General features: G+C 38.1%; 1 protein-coding gene across 1 annotated transcript; it reads left to right on the forward strand.

Moving 5' to 3' along the window:
* Positions 1 to 100: 100 nt before the first annotated feature.
* On the forward strand, positions 101 to 19,307 carry LOC121385600 (D-ribitol-5-phosphate cytidylyltransferase-like). Its single transcript, XM_041516339.1, has 9 exons — positions 101 to 238; positions 1,559 to 1,716; positions 3,274 to 3,374; positions 7,255 to 7,401; positions 8,026 to 8,130; positions 9,459 to 9,504; positions 10,538 to 10,629; positions 15,403 to 15,681; positions 18,528 to 19,307. The coding sequence occupies exons 1-9, from the start codon at positions 102 to 104 to the stop codon at positions 18,624 to 18,626; spliced, it is 1,164 nt and encodes a 387-aa protein (XP_041372273.1). The 5' UTR covers position 101; the 3' UTR covers positions 18,627 to 19,307.
* The last annotated feature ends 1,087 nt before the right edge of the window (positions 19,308 to 20,394 follow it).

Consider the following 20,394-nt stretch of genomic DNA (forward strand, 5'->3'; position numbering starts at 1 on the left):
CAAGAAAACTGAGCTAAAGATCGATTATCCAATAAAAACTATTAGTATAAAAATACATAAACAAGGGCGATAACTGTCACCTTCAAAAAGAAAACAAAATCATGGCTAGTGATTTTAGTGTTGGCGTGATATTGCCGGCTAGTGGCACAGGGGAGAGAATGGGGTTGTCACCACCAAAACAGTTTTCAGAAATGTTCGGGAAACCAATATTTTTCTACTCGATTTACTGTTTTCATAGGTAAATTAATGGAGATCACTGTTTCATAACCTGTGTAGTTTCGGTCTATTTTCACTTTTGTTATTAACATTTAGGCATGAGTAACATTGAGTTGAGTTTGACTCGTACCCCCTTTCAGTGGTTAGGGTAGTTTTAGGGGTAGGATTAGGGTTAGTCTTTAGAGCCTCTTATATAGAGCAGTACGGGTCGAACTCTTTCCAAAATTTAATTGTCATACATTGCAACAAAAACAATCTAAACAAACCAACAAAAACAGACACTGTCACATTTACACCAGTGCATGTAATAGGCTGGAAAATATGGTATAAATAATTGCAGAAGTTCTACTGTGATATGATTTTGACTCGCTAAAAACAAGTGGATCTTATCCTGTGTAGCGGAAATGGATTTGAATTATATAAGTGATGTAAGGATTTACACATGCAGTAAAATACAGACAGTGCTGTCCAGGTGTGGCGCAGACAGTACAGCTGGTACGGCCATGGCCGTACCACTTTTCAAAGTGATATTCCATGGCCGTACCACTGTCTGTGTATGTGTTGCGTGTGTACCTGGTGTGTGTGTGTGTGTGTGTGTGTGTGTGTTTATTTATTGTATCTGTAAAAATGTCCTTCACATGAATTTGAAAGGAGAGTCTGACAACCTCGAGCTGTACCACTATTTTTTACACTGTGTTGCCCCTGCTGTCATTGCAGTAACGGAAAATGGATAATAATAAGCACTGAAGTATCATGTAGCAAATATTCCTTTCTTTGACTGTAGTGGTGCAATTTACCTGCAAAATTATTAACCAATGATTAATTAATGTGCTCTAGTGGTGTCATTAAACAAAACAAACTTTAATTTTTTTTTTAATATAGCATCCCATTGCTATAGAGCACCCTGCAGCTACCCTGCTACTGCTACTAGTACATATTTCTTTTAGATTCCCCATCGGTGGGCCCATTGGGATATTTCTTGTTCCAGCCGGTGAACCACAACTGGTATATCAACAGGTCAAAGGCTGTGTTATGTGCTACTCTGTCTGTGGGATGGTGCATATAAAAGATCCCTTGCTACTAATGGAAAAATGTAGCGGGTTTCTTTTCTAAGACTATGATGTCAAAAATGACCAAATGTTTGATATCCAGTAGTCGATGATTAATGAATCAGTGTGCTCTAACTATGACATGGAAAAAAAAAATGTCCTGATACTGCAGCTTTAACGTACATGTAGTTCGTGATATAGCAAAACAAACATTAACTCTTTTTTTAAATTTGGCACCCCACCTCTAGAGCACCCTGCAGCTACTACATCTACTAGATCACATCTCTTTTTAGATTTGACTGGGTGAAGACCATCATGCTGACGGTGTCTAAAGACTACATCGATGGTGTTCGTAAACTTGTCGCTGACTATAACCTTAATAAGGTGACTGTTATTGAAGGTGGTATGACCAGACACAGGTCTATATTCAAAGGAATCCAAGCGTTTTCAGGTAATTCTAACTTTACTCACCTGGGAAAAGAACATAGCTTGATCAGGGGTGTGATTAGCTTTAGTATTTGTATTTTATTACATACCTATTCAATCTTACTATAGTGATAAAGACATTTTTAAACCGTGTGATAAATTTATCTCTTATCATACATATGTGCGATTTGGACCGGAACTTGTAAATGATGAATTCCTTTTTATAAGTTTTTTACTAGAATTAATGCCTTTTTATTACTGATGTCGTATTTGAAATTATACAAGACTGTCGCAGAGTATCACTCTTAACGTTAATTAAATCTAGGAAAAGAGGATTGATCATGACATAGATTTAAGAAAGTGTAGTTAAGACTTTAAATTGAAAACTCGACCACTATGCAGGTTTCTGGTATATATTCTTGCACATAATAAACTTGTGCAATAAATAGGAAGTGAAAATAACATGTGAAGTTCTGTATGTAATGAATAACTTAATTATTACTGTTTTGCCAGTTTATATGAAATTTATTTTGTTTTAAGGGTAGTTATGTGTTTTGCTGACTCACCTTTGAAGAATAAGGTGTGTAGTGTTACCAAATTCATGAAATCGTTGATTTTATTTTTAGGGAAGTAATTTACCCACCTTTAAAATTTAAGGGGAGCTTACTCATACTGTAAAGTCTTGTTGTAATTCTTAATGAAATACTTTCATATTTGTATTATTTTGCAATGATTATTAGCTCCTCTTTGATGTTCATGATCATCAATAGAGCTTTTCTAATAGCGATTTCCCCAGCTCACTACCGAACACGGTCAGGCTGCTTGTACTCCCTTGCACTTGCCAGTGCAGGTGGTCTCCTCTCCCACCCACCCCAACCCTTTTCCTCTCCTGGACGGAGGAGCCGGCCAAGGCTGGCACCTGCGCCCATGACCGATTTGTCTGTTAACTTTATCTTTGAAGTCCATCTTCTCCTACAGTTTTGATTGAATTGTGCTGAAACTTGGTTTGTACAATGATCCTGTCTGACACCTCCACAAACACGTAGAAACAGGTGACTGCAATTTTCAGTATATCTATTGCAGCCTTCTGTGCTCACTTGTTTTAGCCAAGTTTCAAATACGTGTATATGGGGCATTTCCTTGAAAATTAAAAACAAAAAGGCCTAATTTAAACAAATTTTTTTAGCCAAATATTAAATGTTGTAGCCATTTTGTATTAAAAAAAATAGTAATAGGCTAAATTGGCTATGGGCAGGGTCCTGACTTTTCTGCTTACAATTATACATTTCACTGCATTCAGTACATACATCTATGGCTGTCTTTTCTTAATGAAGAATTAATTATGTTGTGTTTTGTTATTACATTGTTTATTTCATTATATGTTGAGCAATAATTTTTAATACTTAACAGACAGAAGGCCACAAGGAAGATTAGTGCACTACTGTTTGTGTAACCTTTAACTAAAGATTATTATTATTATTATTGTTATTATTATTATTAAACAGCCTCCTTATTTGAAAGAAAACAAAACCCAGAATTTATCTTGTAACAGTTCTACATCAATTAAAATATCTTATTTCAGCTCGGTCACCACCTGATGTTTTGATCATCCACGATGCTGTCCGTCTGTTCGTCACAAACGAGCTGGCTAGGAACGTCGTTTTGTCAGCTAAGAAACATGGTGTGAGTAAAGTTAAAGTTAAAAGGATATTCAACTTCTTGCATGCTGCTGAACAGAGCCAAGGGCAGATCCAAAATAGGGGATGAAGAGGACCAACCCCCTCCCCCGCCCTCGTAAAAACAAAATTAAGTGTCCCTTAACACATTTGTTTACATTTTTCATTTCTCATTTCATGAACGCCAGACTTATAATCTCAGAGAAAAAACCCACTACACTTTTCCATTAGCAGCAATGGATCTTTAATAAGCACCATCCACAGACAGGATAACACACATACCACAGCCTCTGATATACCAGTTGTGGTGCACTGGCTGGAACGAGAAATAGCCCAATGGGCTCACCAACGGGGGTTGATCCTAGACAGACTGCGCTATCATGTGAACCTTTTACCACTGGGCTACATCCCCTGCCCTATGGCGTGAGTACCTGATGATTATAACATTTCTGATGATGGTGGTGGTGGTGGTGATGATGATAATAATGGTGGTAGAAAAGTACATGTAAAGATATATGAAGGTGAAGAAGATTATTGTGATGAAGATGGTGATGGTGGTGGTGGTGGGAAATAATTATACAATGATGATAGTGATGGTGATAAAAAGTTGGAGAAGTTGATAATGATATTGATGATAATGATGATGGTGGAGATGATGATGATGGTGGAGATGATGATGTTGGAGATGATGATGATTGAGATGATGATGATGGTGGAGATGATGATGATTGAGATGATGATTATGGTGGAGATGATGATGATGGTGGAGATGATGATGATTGAGATGATGATGATGATGGTGGAGATGATGATGCTGGTGGAGATGATGATGATGATGGTGGAGATGATGATGATTATGGTGGAGATGATGGTGGAGATGATGCTGATGATGCTGATTGTATGATATTGGTGGTTGTGGTTAAGACAATGGTAGTGATGGTTAAATAATTTGAGAATGTTTGTTTCCGGTTACAAGGAGGTTACCACATGTCAAGAAGGTCGAAAATATTACTTCATTCTCTACAAAGGTTTTAGAACGAAAACACCACCACCTAAATTTTGATCAGCTGTGTGCTGTATAAAATATAAATTACACAAACAAGATTTAGTATTGGCATAACGAGAATAGTGATACAAATAAATAACAAAATGTCTGTATGTTTTTGAAGGAATGATAATGGAAATTGTTAACTTCATAACTGTGTCATATATGTGTAACCTATAGGTTATCGAGGGCAGGATGTTACCCAGTGGTAAAGCACTCGCTTGATGTGTGGTCGGTTTGGGATTGAACCCCATCAGTGGGCTATTGGGCTATTTCATGTTCTAGCCAGTGCACCATGACTGGTATATCAAAGGCCGTGGTATGTACTATCCTGTCTGTGAGATGGTGCATATATGCTACCGTGTGATGGTATATATAAAAGATCCCTTGCTACTGATGGAAAAATGTAGCGGGTTTCCACTCTCACTAAATATAAAAATTATCAAAATTTTGACATCTAATAGGCAATTATTAATAAATCAGTGTGCTCTAGTGGTGTCATTAAACAAAACAAACTTTTGTTTATAGGTTATCAGGCATGTAATTTATGTTAACCTGTACATGGGTTACCAGACACATTTCTTATTTCAATGCCTGTTAGACACCAAATAGTCATAGTATAAAGAGCTGGGCCAATATTTTCACAAAATCGTAAAACCATCTTAAACTATGACATATATATGCAGGCCATAGAATTTCACATTTCATGGGAAGCACTTTTTTGGTTCTGTGCCTTGTGATCATGGGAACCCCAGGGGTTCAAAAATCCCATCGCCCGACGCCTGTGGCAAGGGGAATTTTCGTGCCGGGCAAGTAATTATGTTAACTGCATATGCCCGATGACAAGTGACTATACAATTAACACCTAAAACATTTTTTGTTTTGTTATTTTTTGTTACAAATCTCGGTAAAACCTTTGGAAAGAGTTCCGATCGTTCGAGCATTTACATAACTCTAAGGAGAACTAACTCTAAATGCTGGAACGATCGGAACTCTTGCCAACGCGTTAACACCAAAACGGAAAACAATGTGTTGAAAAGTTCAATAACAAACTTTAGAGTTATTCCCCTTTTACTATCGACTAAGATCGGTAATTTCTGCCACTGAACATTTGACTGAATTTGGTTCGATGATCTTCAAACTTGGAAATAGCGTCCAATACGCTTTACAGCTTATGTATAGGGGAATGTCCGAGTAACTCTCCATTCCTGAAAAATAATGGAGACAAGTCCCATTATTTTTCAGGAATGGAGAGTTACGAGGATATTCCCCTACTTAAAATACACCACTGAGTAATAATTTTATGTGAATATATGTTAGTATGGAAATTAACACTAATGATTTTAGTGGGTTAATTAAGTAGGGTTTTATCTCTCCATTACTGAAAAATAATGGAGCGTTGAGACAATACTGTGACTTCGCAGGTGTATTTTAAATAAAAATAAAATATACATGCCTTGTGAATGCAATCAAAATGTTTAATCCTTACAAAAATTGTCATATTCAAATTATATTAGACGTTAACGCGGTGGACTCTGGAATCTGCTCTTTGCAAATGAATGGGGGCATAAAGCATGTTTATAATTTCCCAGTTCACTTGAACAGAGCCTAAATATTATGAACTGTATTCTTATAAATGTTGCAAGACATTTTAGTTTAGATATCATAAACCTTGTAGCAAAAACATACTTAATGTTTTTCAGTACTTAGCAAATGTAAGTCTACGTCCATGTAAAATGAACAAGCAAGGTGAAGTTAGATTTCATTAGCCCTATGTCAAAATCGTGACAAGTTAGAGTTCATTAGCACTACGTCATAATGATGATGGTGTGATGCTCTCTAAGCATACATGAATATATTAATTTGTTCTGCTTTATTAATATTTTTTAACAAATAAATTATACTCAATAAATTAAAAATACAAGGCTGCAATCGATGTACACCCCGTCCCCTTCTGTTGTTTACCAAACATGCAGAGTAAGTGTTGTAACCTATTGGCAAAATTCTTTATTTGTGCAATCAAACCAATTACTTTCAATATTATGACATTATTAAGCACTGTATTAAATTAAATAGGAGTAACACAATTGGTTAACTTAAGAAGTGTGGGCAAGTGGAAAAATATACAGGGCAAGTGAATATCTAATTGGCACTTGCCCTGTGGCAAGTAATTTTTTTGAAAATTTTTGAACCCCTGGAACCCATTTTAAAAAATAAATATTATATAATATTATATGTATTATTTTCATTGTACCGGCCTCAGTGGCGTCGTGGTTAGGCTGGTAGGTACTGGGTTTGGATCCCAGTCGAGGCATGGTATTTTTAATCCAGATACCGACTCCAAACCCTGAGTGAGTGCTCTGCAAGGCTAAATGGGTGGGTGTAAACCACTTGCACCGACCAGTGATCCATAACTGGTCCAACAAAGGCCATGGTTTGTGCTATCCTGCCTGTGGGAAATGCAAATAAAAGATCCCTTGCTGCTAAAATGTGTTGAGTGCATCGTTAAATAAAACATTCTTTCTTTCTTTTTTCCGTGCCTTGTGATCATGGGAACCCATTGGAAACCGTTTTAAAAAATATTATTATATAATAGTATATGTATTATTTTCGTTGAATAGTCGTGCTCGATATAATAATTGTGGGAAACGAAATTTTGGTTCCGTGACTTTACTGACACGGTACCAGAAACAGTCATATCTGAAAAATCCGAGGGCCTGATGTGCTATGGTGATGTCATAGCCTACGATGTTTTTTACAATTTCATAGCGCTGACATAGCTTCAAAAATATGATCGCAGAAATTCCGTTAAACATTCCTTTCTTCTTTTTTTTTCATTTAGGCTGCTGGTGTGATGAGACCGCTCGTTTCGACTGTGATTGCGATAGAATCGAATTTCCTCGAAGAATCTCTGGACAGAAATCGTTACTGGGCGAGCGAGATGCCGCAAGCATTTCAATTTGATGTCATCAAGCGGGCGTATGAACAGGTTTGTTCTCTTTTCCATTAGAGCGTGGCGGTATATACCGTATATGCCATTTGGTATCGGTATCGTGTCAGTACCCGGGCCCGTAGGGCGGATTTTCAAAGTGGGGGGACAAATTTTTATGGTTGTTCTATCATCAGGTTTCTGTATTAGCATTATAAGACATTTTAAAGTCCCGAAATAAAAATTGGCGAAAAAAGTGCCCCCCCCCCCCCCCCCCCCCCCCAGCTCCTACGGGTCTGGTACTGGTTTACCATACTGAGCAGACCTCAAAATACTGAAATTTTGAAATTAAAAAATATTCTCGCCAGTAAGTAAAACACTTTAAAAATATACCCGATGACAACACTAACACAAACTGACTGACTGACAAGCAGAGAGTGTGGGCATCCAAAACACTTATCGTTACATTTTTTAAATGTTTAACCATGTTCCGCGTTCCATCGGAAAATTTCAAATTATACACTCGGTTCTAAATTTAATACTACGATATAAAATACTAATTCTGGTAATAAAATTTAAACAAAACAATTGTATGTTTCATCGAAAACCCGATATTATTAAGTAGACTGATAATCGCTGATTAATAAATCAATGTGCTACAGTCGTCATTTGGTTTTCTTACAGAGCACGGACTACGACTTTGACTACGGCACAGAGTGTTTGTTGCTGGCCACCAAGTACACCGGAGTTAAAGCTCACATATTGGAAGGATCGGACGACCTCTGGAAGGTATATCAAAGGCCGTGGTATGTACTACCCTGTCTGTGGGATGGTGCATATAAAAGATCCCTTGCTGCTGATCGGAAAGAGTAGCCCATGAAGTGGCGACAGCGGGTTTCCTCATTTCTTTCTAATAATTTGTTTTTATTCAGATGTTACTTAATGGAAGTTGTCAGCTGGTAATATAAGCCTCTATATTTTGTGGGGTGGGGGGGGATTTAGCTCATTCGGTTGAGTGTTGGCTTGAGGTGCTTGTGTTGAGGATCAAACCATCTCTGTGGAAGGAAGGAAAGAAATGTTTTATTTAACGACGCACTCAGCGCCATATAACTGTGAACAAAATGTGTTGAGTGCGACGTTATATAAAACATTTCCTTTCTTCCAGTAGCCGATGATTAATCAGTGGGGCGCTCTCCTCAGATGCTTTGGTTGTAGGATCGAATCCCCTTGGTGGATCCATTCTCCGATTAGTTTTTCTCCTCTCCCAATCAGTGCCCTACAACATGTACATGTATATCAGAGGTTATGACATGTGCTGTCCTGTCTGTTTCAAAGTGTAAATAAAAGACACCATTACGGTTTCTGCCAGAAAGAACAGGGCTAGCTCTGGGAGAGCAAAACAATTCGCCAAATTGTGTAATAAACTTTAAAAATTGCAGAAATTGTCAGTTATTTTCTAAAAAATGTCAATTATTACATGAAATTATTTCGCCAAACTAAAATAAAATTAGCCAACTGCTTTCAAAATTCGCAATTGGCGAATTTGGCGAGTGCCAGAGCTAGCCCTGAAGAAAGAAATGTTCAGGTATGGTTCTGCTGAATTGAATTTTTAGAATGCATATATCAATGGCACCGGCAGTCGGGGGGGGGGGGGGGTCATTTAGGATCCTTCAGATGTGTTTTCAAGCCATCTGTGATACAAATTTCTTGGTCCCCCATCTCCGTCGTTCATGTATACACTAGAGTTGATATAAAAAATAAATTTCTTCGACATATGACAAATATATTCAGGGAAAATAGTGTCTCAGCATTGTGCCAAACTCAAATAATATTTTATGGGGGATGGCATTTTACCTGTTTAACCCTCTCAGAAATCCTGACCTTGCTACTGATGGAAAAATGTAGCAGGGTTATTGGGGGTTGGATTAAACATCAAATTATTCTTTCTTTTGAACGGGTGGGTGGGTGGGTCATAAATGAGCTTAATAGCATCAACAAATGTGTGATCAAGACTACATTTTGTATGTGTATGTGTGTGCGTGTGTTTATGTCTGTATTTTGTCTGTGTGTGTGTGTGCGTGTTTTAATCCATAATTTTCTGTTATTTTTATCATCAGGTCACTTACATAAAGGATTTATATGCAGCTGAAGGAATGTTAAAAGGTATGTATACAAAATGTAGGCTCTAACAATGAAATGTTGACATTTTAGGCTGTATATTTGTCCAACGATATAAATGTTCAGTATAAACATGCAGTGTGCAATTTTGGTTTAAAAAATTTAGTGTCATAAGGACTCCCTGTTTGCTTACCTTCAGAGCCTGCCACCAACCCAGCGAGCCCTGCCGTGTGTCTCCAGTAGAACAGAAAATACACTCAATGTTTTGAATGAAACCATGGAAAAGATTGCTATTCAAGACTGTGGTTTCTCAAGATTTTGAGGTGTATGTTGACTGTCAGTTCGAAGAATCAATGTAATTTGTACAAATAATGTTTACGAGCCATGTGGGCTTGTATGCTAGTCAAGCTACAGAGTCCCACATGATTTTTACGAGACTCTGTCTCCCGGACTGTCCTCAAAATCTCACACTAACATAGGTATAAGATGGTTTGAAGTCAGAACTTTTTATTACCCCAGGGCTCGAACTTAATAAAGGAATAATATTTTGGTTTGAATATTTATGAGTGGTAAAAATGCCATGTCAAAACAGGGCAATACTTAGCTTAAAATAATTATGTGGAAGTAAATATGACAAAATTATTTAGCTAGACAAAATGGTTCACTTTTAAACTAATAAGGGCACTGTTTCTTATTTTTCTGGTTGCCAATGGTTCCAATGTGCTCTAGTGGTGTCATTAAACAAAACACAAACTTTAACATTACATGATTATGTGTTGTTTCGGTGCAAGTGGGGGGGGGGGGGGGGTGAAATCAATCCCCATCAGTGGGCCTATTGGGCTATTATTCGCTACGGCCAGTATATCAAAGGCTGTGGTATGTGTTATCCTGTCTGTGGGATGGTGCATATAAAAGATCCCTTGCTGCTAATTGAGAAGAATAGCCCATGAAGTGGCGACAGCGGGTTTCCTCTCTCAGTATCTGTGTGGTCCTTAACCATATGTCCGACGCCACATAACCGTTAAAATAAAATGTGTTGAGTGCGTCGTTACATAAAACATTTCCTTCCTTCTTTCAGCGCATTATATACAGGTTCAGCTGTTTGGGACAGAATCATCTCACCTACTTGTTTTACATCTGGAAAAACATCTCAAATCCAGGAGAATTCAGGTGTGTAAATCTGTTACATGATTATACAGTAAAACCTCCCAAAACTGGACACTCTATAAACCGAACTTCCCCCAAAACCGGACACTCTATAAACCAGACTTCCCCACAACCGGACATTTCTCACTGTCAGTACAGAACATAACCTCTTTAAACTGGACACCTCTTAAACTGGACATTTTACTTGGTCCCAAGGGTGTCCGGTTTAGAGGGGTTTCACTTTACATGTGTGTTATTAAATTGGTGTTTTTGTGTTTGCCTTGTTGTACGTTTTAGGGCAGTTCTATTGCCCCAGGCTGAATATTAATAGAATCTTTCACCATTGTGAAGTTTAGATACGGTCCTCGGGACAAAATGTTTTTTTGTGAGGGATGAGGTTTTCCCGAGACCCTTACAAAAACATTTTGTCCTGAGCTTTGGAATTGCCTTATCTGTACCTCACAATGGTGATTGATTCTTTTTCTTGCTATTTAATTACAGTTTATTTTGTATGGGCTGACATAATGGAATGGGTCTGTCTTACGTAGCTACAGGTGGGAGAATAATAGAATCGTTCACTGTTGTGAGGTAAATAAAATGTGTTGAGTGCGTCGTTAAATAAAACATTTCGTCCCTGTTGTGAGGTATAGATAAAGTAATTCCAACCTGAGGAAAAAGTTTTTTTTTTGAGGGTCAAGGTTTGCAGGGTCCCATTTAGTTACAGTAACAAAACATTAATTTTGTAAGCTACAGTTTGTTTATTGTAGAATGATTAAAAAATATTTCACCTAGAAACTCATTTAATCATACACAGAAAATATAGTCCACATTATACAACGACCTAAAAATGTAACACCTTAACAATAAATATAAAGTTGAAAATATTATTATTATTATTTTTTAAATATTTTTAAAACTGTGATACAGTGTCAAATGGCAACTTGGGGATTCTTTCTTTCCTTTCTTTTCTTTCAACATACATGTATATGTAATTCTGAAAAAAATATGAGTTATGACATCAGTCATTGTAAAACATGAATTATGACATCAATCATTGTAAAACATGAATTATGACATCAAGGGTATGTAGAAATCGTCCACCACTGTGGTGTTACACTAATAGAATCTATCACCATTGTGGGGTATAGATTATAAGACTCCATCATATGCAGTCATGTGGGATAGAAAAAGTACACCTGAGGTGGTGAAAATTTCGACCTGGGGTGGGGTAATGTGTTGACACTGGTGTGGGACACTGTTATGTTGAAACTGGTGTGGGGTAATGTTGTGTCGACATTGGTGGGGGGTAATCTTGTTTTGCCATTGGGGTGCGGTGCTGTTATGTTGATATTGATGCGGGGGAGCTGTTGTGTTGATATTGATGTGGGGAGCTGTTGCGTTGATATTGATGTGGGGAGCTGTTGCGTTGATATTGATGTGGGGAGCTGTTGCGTTGATATTGATGTGGGGAGCTGTTGTGTTGATATTGATGCGGGGAGCTGTTGCGTTGATATTGATGCGGGGAGCTGTTATGTTGATATTGATGCAGGGAGCTGTTGTGTTGATATTGATGCGGGGAGCTGTTGTGTTGATATTGATGTGGGGAGCTGTTATGTTGATATTGATGTGGGGAGCTGTTATGTTGATATTGATGTGGGGAGCTGTTGTGTTGATATTGATGTGGGGAGCTGTTGTGTTGATATTGATGCAGGGAGCTGTTGTGTTGATATTGATGCGGGTAGCTGTTATGATGATATTGATGATGGGAGCTGTTGTGTTGATATTGATGTGGGGAGCTGTTATGATGATATTGATGCGGGTAGCTGTTGCGTTGATATTGATGCGGGAGCTGTTGTGTTGATATTGATGCAGGTAGCTGTTATGTTGATATTGATGTGGGGAGCTGTTATGTTGATATTGATGTGGGGAGCTGTTATGTTGATATTGATGTGGGGAGCTGTTATGTTGATATTGATGTGGGGAGCTGTTGTGTTGATATTGATGCGGGTAGCTGTTGTGTTGATATTGATGCAGGGAGCTGTTGTGTTGATATTGATGCGGGTAGCTGTTATGATGATATTGATGATGGGAGCTGTTGTGTTGATATTGATGTGGGGAGCTGTTGTGTTGATATTGATGTGGGGAGCTGTTGTGTTGATATTGATGCGGGTAGCTGTTGTGATGATATTGATGATGGGAGCTGTTATGTTGATATTGATGTGGGGAGCTGTTGTGTTGATATTGATGCGGGGAGCTGTTGCGTTGATATTGATGCGGGGAGCTGTTGTGTTGATATTGATGCAGGGAGCTGTTGTGTTGATATTGATGCGGGTAGCTGTTATGATGATATTGATGATGGGAGCTGTTGTGTTGATATTGATGTGGGGAGCTGTTATGATGATATTGATGCGGGTAGCTGTTGCGTTGATATTGATGCGGGAGCTGTTGTGTTGATATTGATTAGCTGTTATATTGATATTGATGCGGGGAGCTGTTATGTTGATATTGATGTGGAGAGCTGTTATGTTGATATTGATGTGGGGAGCTGTTGCGTTGATATTGATGATATTGATGTGGGGAGCTGTTATGATGATATTGAGCTGTTGTTGTTGATATTGATGCGGGGAGCTGTTATGTTGATATTGATGCGGGGAGCTGTTGTGTTGATATTGATGTGGGGAGCTGTTGCGTTGATATTGATGTGGAGAGCTGTTGTGTTGATATTGATGCGGGGAGCTGTTGTGTTGATATTGATGCGGGGAGCTGTTGTGTTGATATTGATGCGGGTAGCTGTTATGTTGATATTGATGCGGGGAGCTGTTGCGTTGATATTGATGCGGGAGCTGTTGTGTTGATATTGATGCGGGGAGCTGTTGTGTTGATATTGATGCGGGGAGCTGTTGTGTTGATATTGATGCGGGGAGCTGTTATGTTGATATTGATGCGGGGAGCTGTTGCGTTGATATTGATGCGGGGATGTGTTGATATTGATGCGGGGAGCTGTTGCGTTGATATTGATGCGGGGAGCTGTTGTGTTGATATTGATGATGGGAGCTGTTGTGTTGATATTGATGCGGTGAGCTGTTATGTTGATATTGATGCGGGGAGCTGTTGCGTTGATATTGATGCGGGGAGGTGTTGATATTGATGCAGGGAGCTATTGCGTTGATATTGATGTGGGGACCTGTTGCGTTGATATTGATGTGGGGAGCTGTTATGTTGATATTGATGCAGAGAGGTGTTGATATTGATGTGGGAAGCTGTTGCGTTGATATTGATGTGGAGAGCTGTTATGTTGATATTGATGCGGGGAGCTGTTGCATTGATATTGATGTGGGGAGCTGTTAGTTGATATTGATGTGGGGAGCTGTTGTGTTGATATTGATGTGGGGAGGTGTTGATATTGATGCAGGGAGCTATTGCATTGATATTGATGTGGGGAGCTGTTGCGTTGATATTGATGTGGGGAGCTGTTGCATTGATATTGATGTGGGGAGCTGTTATGTTGATATTGATGCAGAGAGGTGTTGATATTGATGTGGGAAGCTGTTGCGTTGATATTGATGTGGAGAGCTGTTATGTTGATATTGATGCGGGGAGCTGTTGCATTGATATTGATGTGGGGAGCTGTTAGTTGATATTGATGTGGGGAGCTGTTGTGTTGATATTGATGTGGGGAGGTGTTGATATTGATGCAGGGAGCTATTGCATTGATATTGATGTGGGGAGCTGTTGCGTTGATATTGATGTGGGGAGCTGTTGCATTGATATTGATGTGGGGAGCTGTTATGTTGATATTGATGCGGGAGCTGATGTGTTGTCAGTGGGGTGGAGTAGAAGACTTAGTGTTGATGTGGGACAGAAGGGTTACAAATGTTGCACCAAAACCCCCATACACATTATTACTTTTTTTATACGCCCATCTATAATGGGTCGTATTATAGTATGATGTTGTCCGTCCATCCATCTGTATGTCTATTTGTTCACTTTTTCTTGTCTGGACCATATCTTGCATACAGGTACAGGACCAACAAACATCATATGTACAGGTAGGAACAACTTGGGATGGCCGTGTGTTACATGCTATTACTAGGTCACTGTGACCTACTTTGCATGGCCTTCTGCACAAACTGTTCATCCATCCCATTGCAAAAATTTCACATAATTAGAATTGAATTATACCCAGGGCTCGAACTTAAGAATTTATCACCCACGGCAATTAAAAAATAAATTGCCGTCTGTGAAAGGACCTGCCGTCTGTGAAAGGACCTACCGACGGCAATTTTGAGTATGCCGATGGCAATTTTTTTAAACTGACTTTTGCAGCAAATAAACTTGACTGAAAGGTTATTTTTCTGTATGTAGGCTACTTGTAGTCAAATTTCTTGAATTTATGTCAATAAACAAGAATTTATTATAAATGGAATCATGCACAGGGTATGCGCATGACTAAATATAGTTCCGTTGCGTGGTACAAACTAAACACCAATTAACTCCAACCAGGACCCAAACATCCGTGTTAAATACTGGCAGATAATGTTCATACACGTTTATACATTTTGCCGTTGGTTAACAGCTATACCGACGGCAGTAATTTTTATCCGGTGGCACAAAAGTGCCAGCGGTGACGCCCCCAAACGACAGCAGTTTATATGTCACCGACAGCAATTGCCGTCGTTAAGTTCGAGCCCTGTATACCAGTACCATATTCATTAATATCTATGGTTTTCCTTCAGACTCCTGACAAGCGTATCATGTATCATGTACCTCACCGGTACTCTTGTTTTTTTTGGACAGGTTTCCTCAGCTACCGGTAACAATGTCGTTACTCCCAGTGGGAACACGTTTGTATTTTTGCACCGAAAAATCTCAAAAGATATTGGTCAACAGACCGACATGGTGGTAAAGTCGCTGAAGTGTAAAAACCATATCCCCGTGCTGAACTGTGTGGTAATTCATGTGTTCACTGGAGTCGACAAGTCCACGTGCGATGTGTCTAAACTTAACACGTACCTGTCAGGCTTGTCGAACACGTACCAACAACAGAATGTCTCCATCTACAGTTTACTTGCTTATGTGAGTATTCAGTGAATTTAACATTTTTAGAAACAATCTGGTATTGTCAAAACGTCATTTCTTCAATTAGTTGTTTGTATTAGGGTAGGGGGGCGGGACGTGGTACAGCGTTCACTCGATGCGCGGTCAGTGTGGGATCGATCCCTGTCGGTGGGCCCATTGGGCTATTTCTCGTTCCAGCCAGTGCACCACGACTGGTATATCAAAGGCCGTGGTATGTACTACCCTATCTGTGGGATGTTGCATGTAAAAGATCCCTTGCTGCTAATCGGAAAGAGTAGCCCATGAAGTGGCAACAGCGGGTTTCCGCTCTCTATATCTGTGTGGTCCTTAACCATATGTCTGATGCCATATAAACGTAAATAAAATGTGTTGAGTGTGTCGTTAAATAAAACATGTCTTTCTTTCTGTAATGTTTTGTAGCAATGGAACATTGCATTTCCTTGTATTTTAATCATCCTTTCCACAGGGGGAATCGGTCATGTAAATTTCTGGGCTCAGATTTTCAAAGCTATCTTAGCACTGCGATATTGTAAAACTGTCCTAAATGATGAAGTTACACATCAAATTACGTTGTGACGTCATTATGAATCTAAATGCGGCCACATTTCTTACTTGGTTTCATTTACAAAGGGAGTGAGTAAGCTTTAGCCGGCCTCACGATGTAGTATGGGATATCTGAAGTAAAAATGGCGGTCCGGACCCCTCTAGATTTCCTGTTTCTTTACATTTCATCAATTCCCACCTCTGTCTGTAGAATAATAAATATCTAGGTGCTGTGTAGAGTGAGAGAAATCTTAATATACACGTAGTCTGTTAGTGCATCATTAAATAATTAAATAGAGAATAATGAGCTAATTATGTCGGATATCTGCTTTATTCTGTTCAGACCCTCATGGAATTTCCCATTCTTACCTTCACAGAATAAAGCAGATATCCGACATCATTAACTAGTTATCTTTATCCTGCAGATCATAAAAATATTTCTGTTATTTCAGCTACTTTGTACGATGACCTAGAGTTCAAACGAACAATTTTGTAATGAAGGTTATGTGTGTGACATCACATGAGTGACATCAAAAGTCATATCCTGATAGTATATTTATCCAGGGGTGCAAAACTGAAAAATATTTCACTAGCCCACCAGACCAGACACACAAACACACACACACACACAACACGCATACAGACAGACACACACACACACACAGACACACACATACAGACACACACACGCACACACAGACACAGACACACGCACACACACATACAGACACACACACACACACATACAGACACACATACACACACAGACACAAAACACACACACATACAGACACATTTTACTAGCCACGATTAAAAATTCACTAGCCCTACTTTACTTTAAGTCAATACAATTTTACTAAATAAACTAATAATCAAATACGTCACCTAAAGTTGGAGATAGAGCTTAACAACACTAACATTGGGGGTTGGGGTGAGTGCAGGATATTCATATTTACAAAATAGATTTAACTGCAACACTTGAAGAAAAACTTCACTAGCCGTTGGGCATGGCAATAGTAGTTATTTACTAGCCCAACACTGAATACCACTAGCCATGGGAGTGAGGTTACCATAATCTAGAAGCCCTGGAATAGCACATACCACGGTTTTTGATATACCAGTCGTGGTGCACTGGCTGGAATGAGAAATAACCCAATGGGCCCACTGATGGGGATTGATCCTAGGAGTACTTTACCACTGGGCTGCGAAACAAAACTGAAGTGAGTTTGCTGCAATTTTTAAGATGTTATCGACTAACAGAGACTTTCTGACAACTGTAATATTTGTACCAGGTTAAATTTAATTTTATTTCCTAAAACGATTTTTTCGTACATATGAAATTATTTGAAGACAAAATCCAGTTTGGGCTTCTTACAAATATTAAGACGACCAGAAACACATTGAATATACAGACACTGATATTGTAAACAAGAAAATTTATTATATACATAGCAATGAAATGTATAGATCTACGGAAACCATAAAAGTGACCCCAAGTCATATTTTCACTGTATTTTAGCTAAAGTGAAAATATTAAAAATCATATTTACTTTTTTGCAAAAGTGCATGATTAAATTATCTCCCTTTATCTTGTTTCGTCGCATTTAAGTTTGATGATTACCAATGCATCTGATCGTATTTGAAAAATTAAAAAATGTAATTTAAACAACTGTACCAATTAAAAAGGGATACGAAGTGCAATTATGATAAAATGTCTAAAACAAATTGAATACGAGCTAAATAATGATGACACAATGTAGTGTCATTGAGTGTAAGTGTAAGAATTTAATGGCGTTCGATGAGTTTTGTTTTTGTGGGAGTTTTTGGAGGATCACTTTGTCAGGTATGTTTGCACAGCAGTATTATTAAATGCATGTTAACAAAGATAATTTTTATTCAAATTTCTTTTTAAAAGTCTGTGGTCAAGTAAATTTTCTGGGAAAGTTCCATAGGAAGAAATATATCATGGCGTTACATGTTTTCGATAGGATAAGTGAAAGATATTACCAAAAAGCGAAAGATATTGTCAAAAATTAGGAAAGATGTATATAATAAATAGATCATTTCATGGTGTTTTTTTCCGAATACGATTTTTATGTCAACTTCGCAATTCGTGAAAATATGGTTTTCACACATCACTCGTTGACATAAAAATCGTATTCGAAAAAAAACATGAAATAGTTTCTATCTATTTAAAATGTAAGTTTAATTGTATAAGTATTTTATTAGTCGGAAACATCTTACAATGCCACAAACTCGGGAATGTCCCTTTAAACAATGGTGTGTTTATTTGTTTTCAGAAGGACAGCCGACTTGATGAAATCTCCCCACTGGTGACCGAGTTGATCTGGGAGAGGAAGTCTGTGTTTTCAGGACAGTTGTACATTGTCGGAAGCTGATGTCATTCATTTTCATTTCATTTCAACATATTTTTGTGCTTATATCCAATTAAGTGCCTGCTACACGATACGATAGAATCAGACCGAGTTACTCGTATGAGTCACTGGCACGAGTCGTTCGGATCGATTGAATCGGACGTGTTGCCACACGGTACTTGTCAATCGTATGAAACGTGACGTCATTGAAAAAATATCCTTCCTGTAACCATGGTAAACAATGTTGTGTATTGATAAGAAGGCGGCTGTCGTAACGTCTCTGTATTTATATAAATGACTGGACACATCCCACAAAGAGTTGTGCCACTGATACAGCTCTATGAGCTGTTGGGTCTGTACCGACGACAAGTAAACAGAGTTTTTCGCCATTACACTCAGAACGTCAACGTTATCTTCGCCACGATCTGATTGGTCAATGTCCCCAAACGTCCGATTCAATCGTATGAAAATAGAACGAGTTCTAAACTTCGACTCATACGAGTGACTCGGGCCGATTCAATCATGACATGCCACACATAACGATATGCTTGTTGGCGTTGCAATCCGATTGACTCGTACGAGTCACTCGTATCGTGTAGCAGGGCCTTTAAGGTTAAAGCGCACTGTCATGGGCACACACCTCAGCTATCTGGGCTGTCTGTCCAGGACAGTGAGTTAGTTGTTAGTGGTTAGTGAGAAATAAGAGTGTAGTAGCCGTAAACCTACCCATTGAGTCCTTAAAGCTCGCTCTGGGTGGGAGCTGGTACAGGCTGTGAACCCTATACCTACCAGCCTTATGTCTGATGGCTTAGCAGAACAGAACATAACTTTATTACACTCGGGCTGTTATGCAACAGCGTAAGAGAAACATACAGGGTACATATTCTGATTTTGACAAGATGGTTAACAGGAGGGTACAAATAATATGAATACATTACTTGTTACATATATGAATACAAATACAGTACATGTCATTACATTATAGAGATATGTGTATTAACATTATAGATACATGGTATTACATTATAAAGATGTGTGTATTGACAATATAAATACATGATATTACATTATAGAGATGTGTATAAACAGTGGAGTATTAACAGTAGAGATATATTGTAAAATACAATGATTCAGAACATTTCAGTTACAACTGTGTACTTTACAATTCTTGATATTACAATATATAGATATAAATATTTAATGCATTTCACCGAGGCCAAGCTGATGTCATTTCCAACCAATCAGAATGTAAATTAGCATACGACAAAACGACCAGTATTTACAAACATGGAAAAATAATATTTCAGAATCATCGAGAGGTAAAACCTACGAATATTTCAAAGACCAACTAAATTTTTAAAATTATCTTAATAAAATTCCTAAAAAATTATGGACTGTTATGATAAAATTTTGGACTTCTAACCATTATTTACCTGTTGAGACTGGACGTTGGAATACAGTTCTATTAGAAGATAGACTGTACTATTTGTGATGAAAACGACATAGGAGACGAATTTCATTATTTATTTGTATGTAGTTTTTTCAATAATACCCGGAAAGACTGTTTACATCCATACTATTATATGGCGACCATAGTGTATATAAATCAATGAGAACTTATGAGTCAGTAAACAAAAGCACACTAAAAACTTAGCCACTATCAATAATATAATTTTTCAAGTATTTAAACGACCATAACAACAACAATACAATACAACAACCAAACATTACAATACATTAAACCAATTAATGAATCTAAAGGTCAACATACAACTATACTTGATATATTTAA

The sequence above is a fragment of the Gigantopelta aegis genome, chromosome 11 (genome assembly GCF_016097555.1).
Source record: "Gigantopelta aegis isolate Gae_Host chromosome 11, Gae_host_genome, whole genome shotgun sequence".
NCBI lineage: Eukaryota > Metazoa > Mollusca > Gastropoda > Neomphalida > Peltospiridae > Gigantopelta > Gigantopelta aegis.

Bases quoted from the DNA above. Each gene is read 5' to 3' on its own strand.
- LOC121385600 (XM_041516339.1), top strand. From the start codon at position 102: ATGGCTAGTGATTTTAGTGTTGGCGTGATATTGCCGGCTAGTGGCACA. The intron at 239-1,558 runs GTAAATTAATGG...ATCTCTTTTTAG, and splicing joins TCGATTTACTGTTTTCATAG to ATTTGACTGGGTGAAGACCA. The intron at 9,505-10,537 runs GTATGTATACAA...TCCTTCTTTCAG, and splicing joins AGCTGAAGGAATGTTAAAAG to CGCATTATATACAGGTTCAG.